Here is an 11579-nt window from a genome sequence, read left to right as displayed (position 1 = left end):
ATAAAATCTTAAAAAAAAAAAAAACAACTGTCCTGACAGACAGACACACCACACGCTTTCTGTGTATCCACGAACCCAGAGCAGAAGCCTACAGAGGAGAGAGGTGAAAAGCGACTCAGAGAACACACTTGGGGTGTGTGCTGTGTGCATGTGTTGTTTGTAGCATGTGTGTCTGTGCAGTGTGTGTGTGTGTGTCCTGTGGTGTGTGTTTAGTACGTGGTGTGTCTGTGTGGTGCCCTCTGAGAGAGCCACGCCGCAAACCCTCAGCCGAGGGTCCCGGCCAGGGAGGACCCGGTATTTCTGGATCCCAGCTGCATGAGCACAAGGGGAGGCAGGAGCTGGCGAGGAACCCCAGACAGACCACCTCCTCCTCTTCTTTGCAAAGATAGCGCGTGGGCCTCTGCTTCCCGGATCCACCAGCAGCCCCTCAGAGACGCACATCGGATCTTGAAGATGCAGACACAGCCTGGAAAAGCTCAGGGACTTGGAAACACAGAACCAAGCGTTTGAGAACGGTTTCCCACAGCACTCCTCCCTCCTTGCAAGCGTACTTGGTTTGCCGCAAGGAAGAAGATCAGGGCTCCAGTGGCAATAAGTTTCTTTATTAAAGCATGTGGCTTCTGCAAACCTCCGCAATAAACGGAGGAGTGAGAGCAAGTCACCAACATAAACAGAGCTCCAGACGATGTATCAATAAATGTACAATGTATCAATAAATGTATCATCTCACCTGAAGAGCCTGTATAAATACATGTTTCCAGGAGCTCCACATGAGCCAGTTCAAGCTCCAGCACCCGCTGAGAAAGCTATGCTAATAATCACAGGAACTCCTCACGGGCTGCCAGAGGGCACTCTTTCTGGGCGGTGTTCGCACCCCTGCTCTGACATGAGTTCCTCCATGGTAGGCAGAGACTGGAAGCCAGCCAGCTCCCCTTCTCCCGTGCTTGCACACCTGCCCAGGCCTGGAGACCCCCATGTCATCCGGAGAAATTCTGAAAGATGTTGGCGGCTGCTACCCAGTTCTGGAAGCAGGCCAGCCCCTGTTCTCGGACCTGCTTCCGCCCTTTGTCGGTGATGACCTCCCCGCTCGGTTTCACAACCACCAGCCTGGGGGTGACTGAGATGTGGTACCTGGTCCTCAGCTCACTGCGGGAAGAAGAGGGTGGGGAGGGCGGGGTCAGCAGGGGCCGCTCAGGTCCCCACGGGCACGTGTGAGGGGACCAGGGCCTCCCCGAGGGCTGCGGACGCTGCTAAGCCTCTGCCCCGGCCGGCCGGCGCGCCCTCGCCGGTGCCCTCTGCACCTGCTCTCCCTGCTGCCGGCCGGTCCTAAGCCAGGGCCATGCTAGAGGAGCGTCGGAAGGGAGGAGGGGACGCCACACCGGAGCTGCTCAACCCACAGCTGTGTGGGACCTCGGAGCGGCTGAACGGTCCTGCAGGCCTGAGAAAATGATTTTTTCATCTCGGCTAATTTAAATCTCAGCAGCCGCATGTGGCGGGTGTCAACCATACTGGACAGTGCAATTCTAAAACCACAGACACCTCCCGTCAATTTATACCCCTCCTACATTCAAGAAGCGGAAAAATATCGGGGACACACAGCAGTCCAAGTGAACACTCCGCGAGTTCCAGACCAATGCAAAGCCGTGTGAGGCTTTCTGCCCAGCAAACTCGAGGACAGGCTGATTAACGCTATGACACATTTCTTGGCTCTGTTTCCTGTCAGATGCAGCCCTGTAAGACCTTTGTACAGATTGTGTTCCTTTATGGGAAGGAGCGTCCTCCTTCTTGATTCTTCCCCATAACCTTCCCCGGGATCGCTATCCTCAAGACAGGGCGGCTGAGGGAAATCACTCCCCACTTCCCAAGGCTCAGGGCTCCCACGAACAGTAAGTGATCTCCCTGATCGTCCCCTCGGGACTATGGTCTTCACGGAACGGAAAGATTCACGTGAGAGCCTCCGCGCCACACCTGCCCATGATCCCTCCACCACGGTCCTCCTGCTGCCTGGTCCTCCTGCTGCCTTCCGGCTCCCAGATCAAACAAACACAAGCCTAAATCAGGCAGGAAAAAATGTATCCATCTCCACCCAACAGAGATGGCCTCATTTTCAAACATCCACGAGACAGTGACAAAACCAGCATGCTCTCAGCCACAAAGGGATCTTAACACATTTCAAACAAGCAGGGACACCTGGGTGGCTCTGGCTGAGCATCTGCCTTCGACTCAGGTCATGATCTCAGGGTCCTGGGATCAAGTCCCTCATCAGGCTCCCTGCTCAGCGGGGGGTCTGCTTCTCCCTCTGCTCCTCCCCCTGCTGATGCTCATCCTCTCTCAAATGTATTAAAAAATCTTTAAAAAATAAATGTTTCAAATAATCAATAGCACACAGAAACTGTGCTAATTGGAAATTGGAAACCAAACGAAACAATTTTTAGAATGAGTTTAAAAACTAAATAACGGTATGCTACCCATAAAACAGCAGCTCAGACTACAACCCCAGTAGAAGAGAACAATGCAGAATAGCCTCTGGACCCCCAGCTGCAGACACCATTAGACACAGAAGGCTGTGGTCTTAAATACTTTTTCTGAACAAGTCTCTGTGTAGACGAGCCATGTGTTTGATCCAAGACGCGCGCCCAGTGCCGCCACGGCAGACGCTGGGAAAGGCACGCCAAACACACGTCACAGACAGACAAACCGGACCTGGCTCCAGGGAAGACGTGCGGAGCAGGGCTCTGCCAGGACCGCCTGAGGGAGAAAGGAAGACACGGGAGCATTGGGAGTCTGGCGGTGGCCAGTCCTGGCCCGCAGTGGACTCCACCTGCTCGTGGAGGCCCGCGGGTGGGTGCGCTCACTCCTGCAACACCCCACCGCTGCCCAGACTGCAGGTTCCCCAAAACCCCACACTGGGCTGGCTACCCCTCCAGCAGCTTCTAGAAGCCAGTTTGCACCGTGTCCCCTAGTTACTCGCATGAGGAGTCACAAATGTCTGAGAGAAACAAGTCAGCTACCACACACATGTGGTCATTACTGACACAGACACCAGGCCTAACAAACGCAAGACACAGATGTGGAGAGGCAGCAACCGGGGGACAAGCCCGGGCCTTGCTCACCAGCCTGCAGTTCGGGCAACTTGGGGCGGGCGGTGGGGGGTAGTGCATGGTGTCACCCAGGTAAGGGGGGGAGACGTCCCCCCCAGTGTTTTCAGAATCCTGTACAACCCCAGAAATTTGAAATGCCTAACAAATTAGCTTTCCCCCAAAGCATAAAACAAACATGAAGAAAAGAGGAACCTCCCGGTAGCCCTTGGTGTAATGGCTGCAGCAAATAGCAGTGGCCCATGAGAGGCTCCGTCCCACAGCCAGGGCTGATAGGTTCTGTCTGGGCCTCTGTTGTGGGGAGCGTGCCCACCGTCTCACTATGGTCCCGATGGGGCTTACCCCCAAGGCTAGGGGTCCCTGGGGCGCCCTAGAGGGTGGTGAGGGCCTCTCCTGGCGGAGCCCACACACACTCCTGACCCTGCACCCACAAGCCGGCCACGTTCCCCGTGTGGCGGCTGCTCCTGATCCAGACCCCACCGTGGACGAGCTGGTCGGCAAGAGTGGGGCTCTGGGCATGGGGTCACCCGACCAGCAGCAGCTACCTCAGCAGGGAGAGTCTCCTGCCCCTGCTGGTGGGGGTGGAGCCCACGATCCCGCAGGGGGTTCAGGCCTGCCAGTCTCCTGCATCCCCTACCCCACCCTGCCCCCACCATCCAGGCGGCCCAAGGAGGGAAGCTGAGAACGTGCCCTTGACAGTCTGGATGGTAGAGCCTGGGGCTTGCTGCCCGCCCTCTGCAGCCCTGCACTTTCTGGCATGAACTAGCTGAGGCACAGGGGCCAGCTAGCCGGCCTCCCTGCACCCCAGAGTCCTCACCTACACCATGGGAAAAACGGAACCCTTCTGCCTGGGTTATCGGGAGGGTGAGATGATAAATAGACGTACAGCACCACTAAGGGATCGGCACATAAATGCTCAAAAAACACTAGCTGTTATTAATGGGGAGCCCCCGCCAGTTCCAGCTAGGCTACTGTCCAATGGCTCGGCTAACCAGGCCCAGGATAGGTACCCAGCAGACTTAGAAGCCATGAGCCTCCGCAGAGCACTTTCGTGTGTGCCAGGGAAGAGAAGGTGTGAGGGTGTGCGGCCAGAGACGCGGCAGCTCTTCTGATCCCTCGAGGAGGGTGGCCACAGGGGGCAGCCTGAGCACACAGCACACACGGCAGAAACGCAAAGAAACGGCCCTCACCGGCCTCCCTACCCCTTTGACACTGGCTCCTGGCTACGGGGTGTTGAAGTTAAGCTGATCAACAACCTTCGCTGTTTAAGATCTGAGCTGTTGCTGTGTTCTCATCCCTGGCAACATAAAACCAGCTCTGACACCACTAGTGGGGGCACAAAGCAAGCCAGGCTCAGGGGAGTGAGGTGGAGTCTGGAACAGACATTTGCTCCAGAGTATCTTCAGAGTCAGCCTTCTGGGCCCTCAAATCCCCGCCCTGGCAGCCTCCACCTGGGGACAACTGTAACCTTGGAGCCACCTGGAGAGGCTCGTAAGCATCTCCACTGTGTCCCCAGCGAACAGGCTGTGCCTTGGAAAGGAGAGCCCTGTAGCCGCGCACGTTGCCGGTGTGAGAACTCGGAGCACTGGACTGTCTGGGGGCATCCGAGCTCCCCCCAGCCCTGGGCACCGGGCGCTGTTGCAGTCCCGGATCCCTCCCTTCCCCAAACACAGCGCCTCCTCCTCCCTGGCAAGACCCCTTCCGGGTTGCCATAGCAACCCCAGTTCCAGCCTCTTCCCATCCTGCCTCCCCCCCCACCCCCGCAGACTGTGGGCCAGCAAATCTCTCCAGTTGCTCCAGGCGCCCACTGAAACACAGCCCACAGGCAGCAAGCCAAGAACAGGGTCTTCCCCAAGCTTAGAGACTTCAGAGGCACTCCGCACAGGGGGCAGCGTCCCCAGGGTATGTGGAGAGGCTGCCAGCGGGGAAGGGGGGCTTCAGCACCTGGACAAGCTCTGGAGGTGGGAAAGGTATGGGGTATTCTGGAACACCAGCCATCCAGTCTGGCGGGAACACAGGTGCAAAGGGGGCAAGAGGAGTGAGTGTGGGGCAGACTAAACATGGACTGAGCCCCAGAGAGCCAGGGTAGCCCCGGTGGGACCAGACTGCCTTTGACAAGAGGAGGCAGGTTCCAGAGCAAGAGTTCATCAGACGTGGACACTGAGGCAGAGGGAATGAGTGAGAATATGCCAGTGGTCCAGGGCCTAAGTGAGGGAAGTACCAAGGAGGAGAAAACCAGACTCCGCAGAATCGGCACCTGACAGGGACGGACTGACTCAGGGGGCCGGGGAGCTGGAACACAGGGCTTGTCGAGAAGCTTAGCAGCGGCATCCACTGGACCCCACCAAAGGGACAGCTCTAATGGGGCCATTCTCTACCCAAGAAATGAAGCCACAGCCAACTGTCTCTCCGTCCAACGCAGACCTGTCAGCCTGGACGCTGAGGCATCCATCCGCCGGGCCCATGGTGGGGGCAGTCGAAGCCAGAGCGGACTAGGGGCCTGCTGAAGTACCAGAGCGATCGTAACTTGCATGAAAATGGCCATGCAGTGGATTTTGCGCGTGACAGTGGAAGACAGGAGTTCCTGCCGGCGGACTCGGAACTGGAGGCTCAGGCCCTTGGCTGGTAACAAAGAGCGGGAAGACGGGACATGCTGTCACCCCTACACTCGAGGCTGCTCAGAGGCACCAGCTGCGGGGACGCCAGTTAGCAAGTATGTGCCCAGGCGGGAGGGCTGTGGTCGCCCAGCAGCCATCGGGGCCACTGGCCATGCCCAGGGAACCCCCGTGGGGGCTCTCTGCTGAGTTCTCCTCTTAATCCTGGACTCAACAGGTCAGCAGTCGCAGTGGGTGGCCATGAGGGAAGACGGCCCAGGGTCCCCGACCATGACCAACCGAGTGGGGCCCAGGTGACTCCTTTCCTGGCGCCACCTCCCCAGGCACCACACAGTGTGCCTTGTTCCACACACCTCCAGAAACTTCCCCAAAGGCTGCCTGCAGGCGTCCCTGTGCGAGCTATTTCCATGTTGCCTATGATCTGATTCTGTGTATTCAGGCTGGAATGAGCAGACCTCGGGGCGCAGCTCCAAAGAGTCCCATGGAATCGCCCACTTCCCACCACAGAAACTGCAAGGAGCGCTAATGAGGTCCCATCTGGGAAGTGGAAGGACAAGGAGCTCACTTCACAGAAGGAAAACTGAGGCTGGCTTCTTCCGGGGACCAGGCTGGCCACCTGCCCCGAACTGCTCGGCTGCAGGCAGCGGACCTCAGGGGCTGTGACCACATCCCAGGAGAACCAGGAGGAACCCGGCCAAGCCCTCCCCAGGCGAGGCTGAGCAGAGGGGCTGAGGCTCGTGGTCCCCTGGAACCCCTTGGAGGGGAGAGGAAGAGGAAAGGAAGCACCAGGGCATAAAGTCAGGTTCCAGAGCGAGGAGCACAGGCCCCCTCGGTGCCTTGGCAGCGCATCTGTGAAACGGGGCACACAACCACCACCACAGCTCCAAACTCACCAATGAGACACAGGAACACCGTGACCCTGGGCAGTGAACGCCTTGCCTCCATCACCACTCGAGAAACCCCAAAGCGGGCTCTGCCCAGACCCCCAGCTCTACCCGACGACCCACACGGTCACACTGTCACCTTCCAAACTGAGTGTGTTCACTCAAAAGCTGCAAGTGACTGGAGTGCTAAGCAGATCAGAGCCATTTCACAGCTACCACTAGAAAAGACCCGGTAACACATCTTTTGCCAGGTAACTCCCTGAGACCCATCCTCGCTACATCCCCACTCGGGCTTACTTTCCCCGTCACGTACCCTAACCATCGACCTTCCCGGAACGAGGCGTCCACCTGGAAGTCTTGAGACTCACCTCCTCACGATCACCCACCCCGTGTGTCAAGGGGGGGGGTTACACCACACTGACTAACACCCCCCGAGAAGAGAAGCGTGACCCTGGGAAACACACCCAGAAACTCAGTCCACATCTGTTACAGGGATGCTGGGGTAACACAGCTGCGAGCAGCTGTGTACACGCCAGTCTGGGGGCTGTTGCCACAGCACAGACCTCAAGGGACAATCGGTGTCCTGCTCCCTGCACTCTGCCAGGCCTGCTGCGGGCGCACCGGGCTCCCTCCGGCCTCTGCCTCCTCACCCCACCCCCTTCCTCCCTCCTCCCCGCACCTCCTCCCTCCCACCTCCCCTTCCTCTGATCTGTCTCCTACCTCCTCTGTCCTCCCCAACGCATCCCCCCTCCTCACTGCAGGCCCCCCCTCCTCACCCCCCACTGTTGCCCTCCTCTCCGTGGTGAACTTTCTTGGCCTCTGTCATTAACTCTGCTGGACTCCAGGCTTGGTTCTTCCTACAGTTTGGAAATCACAGTCAAACGGCACCCAGGCCGGCAGGGAAGGCGTTCCTCCAGCCTTGGTGACCCTGCTGCCCCCCCCCACCCCCGAGGGCCGATGACCCTGGCAGCACCCACAGTGTCCCCAGTTCTGACCTAAGCCTCCTGAGGCTCCCTCTCCTGCTTCCACACTCCTCCCCAAGTCCCGAGCCCCTCCACCCCTGCAGCAGCCTCAGCGGCCCGGCCGAGCAAGGGGAACAAGGCAAGGTTCCCCAAGCCCCGGGAGAGGTGGCAGCCCCTCTGGAGCCGCTGGGTGGCTGGAGTGGCGAGCACTAGGGACGGGACGGGGGAGAGGCCTGCACGCGGTAGGGGAGGGGCTCCGGGGACTACCCAGCCCGGACCCACTCACTGCCGGAGGGGGTCGTAGAAGGGCAGCGCCAGCCAGGCGCCGTGCTGCTCGCGCATGAAGTCCAGCATCTCCTGCTCGCTGCGGTCCGCGGACACGAACACCACCTCCAAGGGCGCGGGGGGCCGCGCCTCCGCCACCAGCTTGGCGTAGAAGCGGCGGAGCAGCGGCGCGAAGTCGCGGCTGGACGCGCACCGGCCCGCGGCGAAGTACAGAGCCACCACCTTGTTCTGCAGCGCGGCCTCGGCCTCCACCCACGCGCCGTCGCGGGTCAGCAGGCGCCGGCCGCCCAGGACGTCCACCATGGCCGAGTTGGGGTGAGGGGCACCTGCGGGGAGCGCGCGCACAAACTGCCACGTGGGGCGGCCCCCTGCCCCGGACGGACGCTTGCACAGGAGGGACACCTGCGCGGGACAGACCCCTGCGGGGGCGGACACCTGCGGCCGGAAGATCCCCGTGGGGGGCGGGGCAGCAGTGCCGCGCGGGGACCTGGGCTCCACCTGCTCTTCCAGCCGGCCTCGGCCTCCGCCTCTCGCTGGGGCAGGGGCGTGTGCACTGGGGGAAGGAGGGACACTCACAGACACCCGCAACCCAGAAGCCCGGGGTCTGCAGCAGCTCCGGCCTCCAGGAGGCCGAGCCGCCTGGCCCGCCCCGCGCCCCCGCCCTCCACAGCCTCCCGGGATCCCGGCCTGCCCTCCGCCCAGTCCCTCCTCACCCAGTGCCTCCACGCGGCTTCGCAGTCGCCCCCTCCCCGAACCGCCCCAGCCCTCCATCTCTGCTCCCCTCCCCCACTGTCGCTTCTGCGCCCCGATCCCCACTCCTTGCGCACCCCGCACTCCATGCTCCTGCCCCAAGCATCCCGTTGACTCAAGAAGCGACAGTATTAATGTGCCAGGCACGCTGGAGGCCCTGGGGACCCAGGCAGGAGCAAAGCAATTTCAGCTCCTGCCTGGGCAAGGGCAGGGAAGCGGAAGGTGAAGCGGAGGTGAAGACATTCTGGCAGGCCGCAGATTTAAGGGGTTTAGTGCCAAAAAACTCAGTGACCAAGATAAGTCACATTCTAGGGCAGTACTTTAAAAACTTCAAAATCAATGCAAAAACTTCACCATGCACAGAACATCAAACATGTACATAAGGGCGGGATCCCAGCCGGATGAGGTTCTGTCGGACCCATGCCCCTCCAAGCAGCCCGCCTGGGTAACTTCTAGGCCACCCGGAGAAAAATGGCTGAGGGGGCCCTTGCACGTGGAGGTCTGACTTTTGTCAAAACTCAGGCAGAATGGAATGCCCCTAAATTCTAAATGTCATCGAGACTATTTTGACCTGTTTGGGCTTTTTTCCTTTTATTTCAACGGTGAAAATAAAGAACATTTCTTTTAGTGACACCTTCCCATGGGGGAAATTTCCAGGTATTTGTATAAATACTGCATCCTGCTGTGGGAGCCTTCCTGAGACCGTGGTGAAGCCTGGGCATTCTTCCAGGGAGGGGCGATCTGGGGGAACACCCCTTCTACCCCGGGGACCCTCCTGTGGCTGCTCTATGTGTGTGTATGTGTGGAGAGGACCTGCCTTCAAGAAGTCCTGTGGCCAGCAAAGGACACCAGTCCAGGGCTCCACCAGTCTTCAAGGGCCCTTCCTGCCACGTGAGCCTGTGTCATTGGCCTAGGACCCCATCCCACTGGCCACTCCTTAAGGTGGGAGGGGGCTACAGGGCCATGAGCAGCAGGAGGAGGCACAGCCCCCCCCCCCCCACCGCTGCTGGAACCCAGTCACTCAGGAACAGCCACACATGGAGTCCCAGAACCAGGATTAGGCACCCCTAATCCTAGCTGGGACGCTTCAGGTCAGTTCATACTGGACTTCCTTCCGGGCATCTGCTAATCAGCTTTATGCCCTAGATAACCACGGCCAAGTTGGACAGTGCTCCCACTCCTGATGCTTGTGAACAGCAGCATGAGGGCCTTCTTGGCTCGCTCCACCCCACCCGCCAGCACCCTCTCCCTGCACTCTGCTACCACTCTGAACAGTCTGTGACCTCTATTCCGCCCTATCACCCAGTCCTCACCCAGACTGAAGCAGTCTCTTCTGCATGTCCTCCTGTCTGATGATCAGACTCTCCTGAGTCCTCCTCTTGCCTGGTGGTTCCCCCGACCCTCCCTGTCCCCTGCCTGTTAAGCCAGTCCTGCATCCTTGAACTGATCAACCTGGCTTACCTTCACCAACAATCCCCTGCCCTTGGGGTCTCCTCTTAGTGGCTTTCCATCCACGGACCTCACCCCACCCTCTCCCTTGGTGGTAAACCCCAAGTCTGCCTGTGTTCAGAGTTGAGCTCAGCTCCTTCCCCACCACAGCAGTACGAAATAAAATCTGCCCAGAGCCTTTAACCAGTATCCAGCTCTGCTTTCCAAACACCTTGGTTGGCTCACAGCCAGGGCACTGCCAACTGACACTGGCTGGCTGGCACATGTGTCATCGAAGCTTCCCTGGGGAGACACTCCAGAATGACCACGGCTCTGCCCTTCTGTGGTCAGCATGCAAGCTCCCCACACTTCTGAATGAGGCTACTCTGCACCACAGACATGTGTCCACGCTACCCATGGTATAGTCTCACTTCCTCTTTCTGAGCGAGCATATGTGGGAAGCCCAGCCAGAGCACCTCTTCTCCACCGTGCCTTTGGATGCTACACCGCAGAGGAACACACGAAGAAAACAGGAGCCCAGCCCATTTGACATGAAACGGACTTTTTCTTTTCATTACAAAATGCACACATGATGACTCGTGTATTTCTACCACTGCTTATGAATGCACAAATATTCTCAAGGAAACTTTTTCTGCTCTGGTCAGCATAGCAAACAAATTAGACATCCTGGTGTGCAATATTACACCCTGAATTTCCCGGCTTTCAATAGTCACACTGGAGTTATTTATCTTCCCATATTTAAATATTTGTGCCTAGGGAATGATATCATGAGGTCTTCGTGACTCACTTTCAAAATGGTGATTGGCCCCTTGCAGGGAGATGATGCCCAAGTGAGGAAGAGAAGTCTGGCTTTCTCGGTGACCCACTGGGGCCACAGGCAAGTCACCCCCCAGGGCCTGGCTTCCCATGGACACCTTCATGTTTAGACTTGGTCAAAACGGTGGCTTCGGACTGAGGAAGTGCTCCCTGGCCCCACCAACGGCTTCCCAGGGATGCTTCAGATGATTCTAGAAGCACCTGTGTTGCCCTCGCCAATGGTCTGAAGCACAGAGAGAAGGCGGCAGTGTGTGCAGTCCCCTCCGGCTGCCAGAACAAAGCTACACAGACAGGGACAGCAGAACTTATATCTCATAGCCCTAAAGGCTGCAAGTCTGAGAGTGAAGTTCTGGGGAGCCCCCTCCTGGCTTCTGGGCTGCCACCTTCTTGGTGTGTCACCACATGGCAGAGAGAACCCTCCTCCTCTTCTAATAAAGCTACATCCTACCAGCTCGGGACCTTGTTCACGCAAAATTACCTCCTAGAAACCCTATTTCCAGAGACAGCCCCACCAGGCATAAGGGCTTCGGCATGTGGATTTGGGGACAAGGCTCAGCCCACACACAGTGCTTTGGGGGAAGGCACAGCATGACACATCCCTTAGCCTAAATGTTTAAGGGTCCCGTGTGTGAGAGATCCCAGGCTCCAGGGCCCTCGGAACAAGGAGAAATAAGATGTGTAGGCAAAGAGCAGCCCTGTGGGCGTCCCAGCCAACAGGAA

General features: G+C 58.5%; 1 protein-coding gene across 1 annotated transcript; it reads right to left on the bottom strand.

The window, feature by feature from the left end:
- Positions 1 to 284: 284 nt before the first annotated feature.
- Positions 285 to 9595, bottom strand: NXNL2 (nucleoredoxin like 2). The gene is made up of 2 exons (XM_032308544.1): positions 7846 to 9595; positions 285 to 1146 (listed from the first exon to the last, which is right to left on the bottom strand). The coding sequence occupies exons 1-2, from the start codon at positions 8613 to 8615 to the stop codon at positions 978 to 980; spliced, it is 939 nt and encodes a 312-aa protein (XP_032164435.1). The 5' UTR covers positions 8616 to 9595; the 3' UTR covers positions 285 to 977.
- Positions 9596 to 11579: the final 1984 nt, after the last annotated feature.

This window comes from Mustela erminea, chromosome 12, assembly GCF_009829155.1.
Source record: "Mustela erminea isolate mMusErm1 chromosome 12, mMusErm1.Pri, whole genome shotgun sequence".
NCBI lineage: Eukaryota > Metazoa > Chordata > Mammalia > Carnivora > Mustelidae > Mustela > Mustela erminea.
Note: the sequence above shows the minus strand (reverse complement) of the source record. Positions and strands in the feature narration are given on the sequence as shown.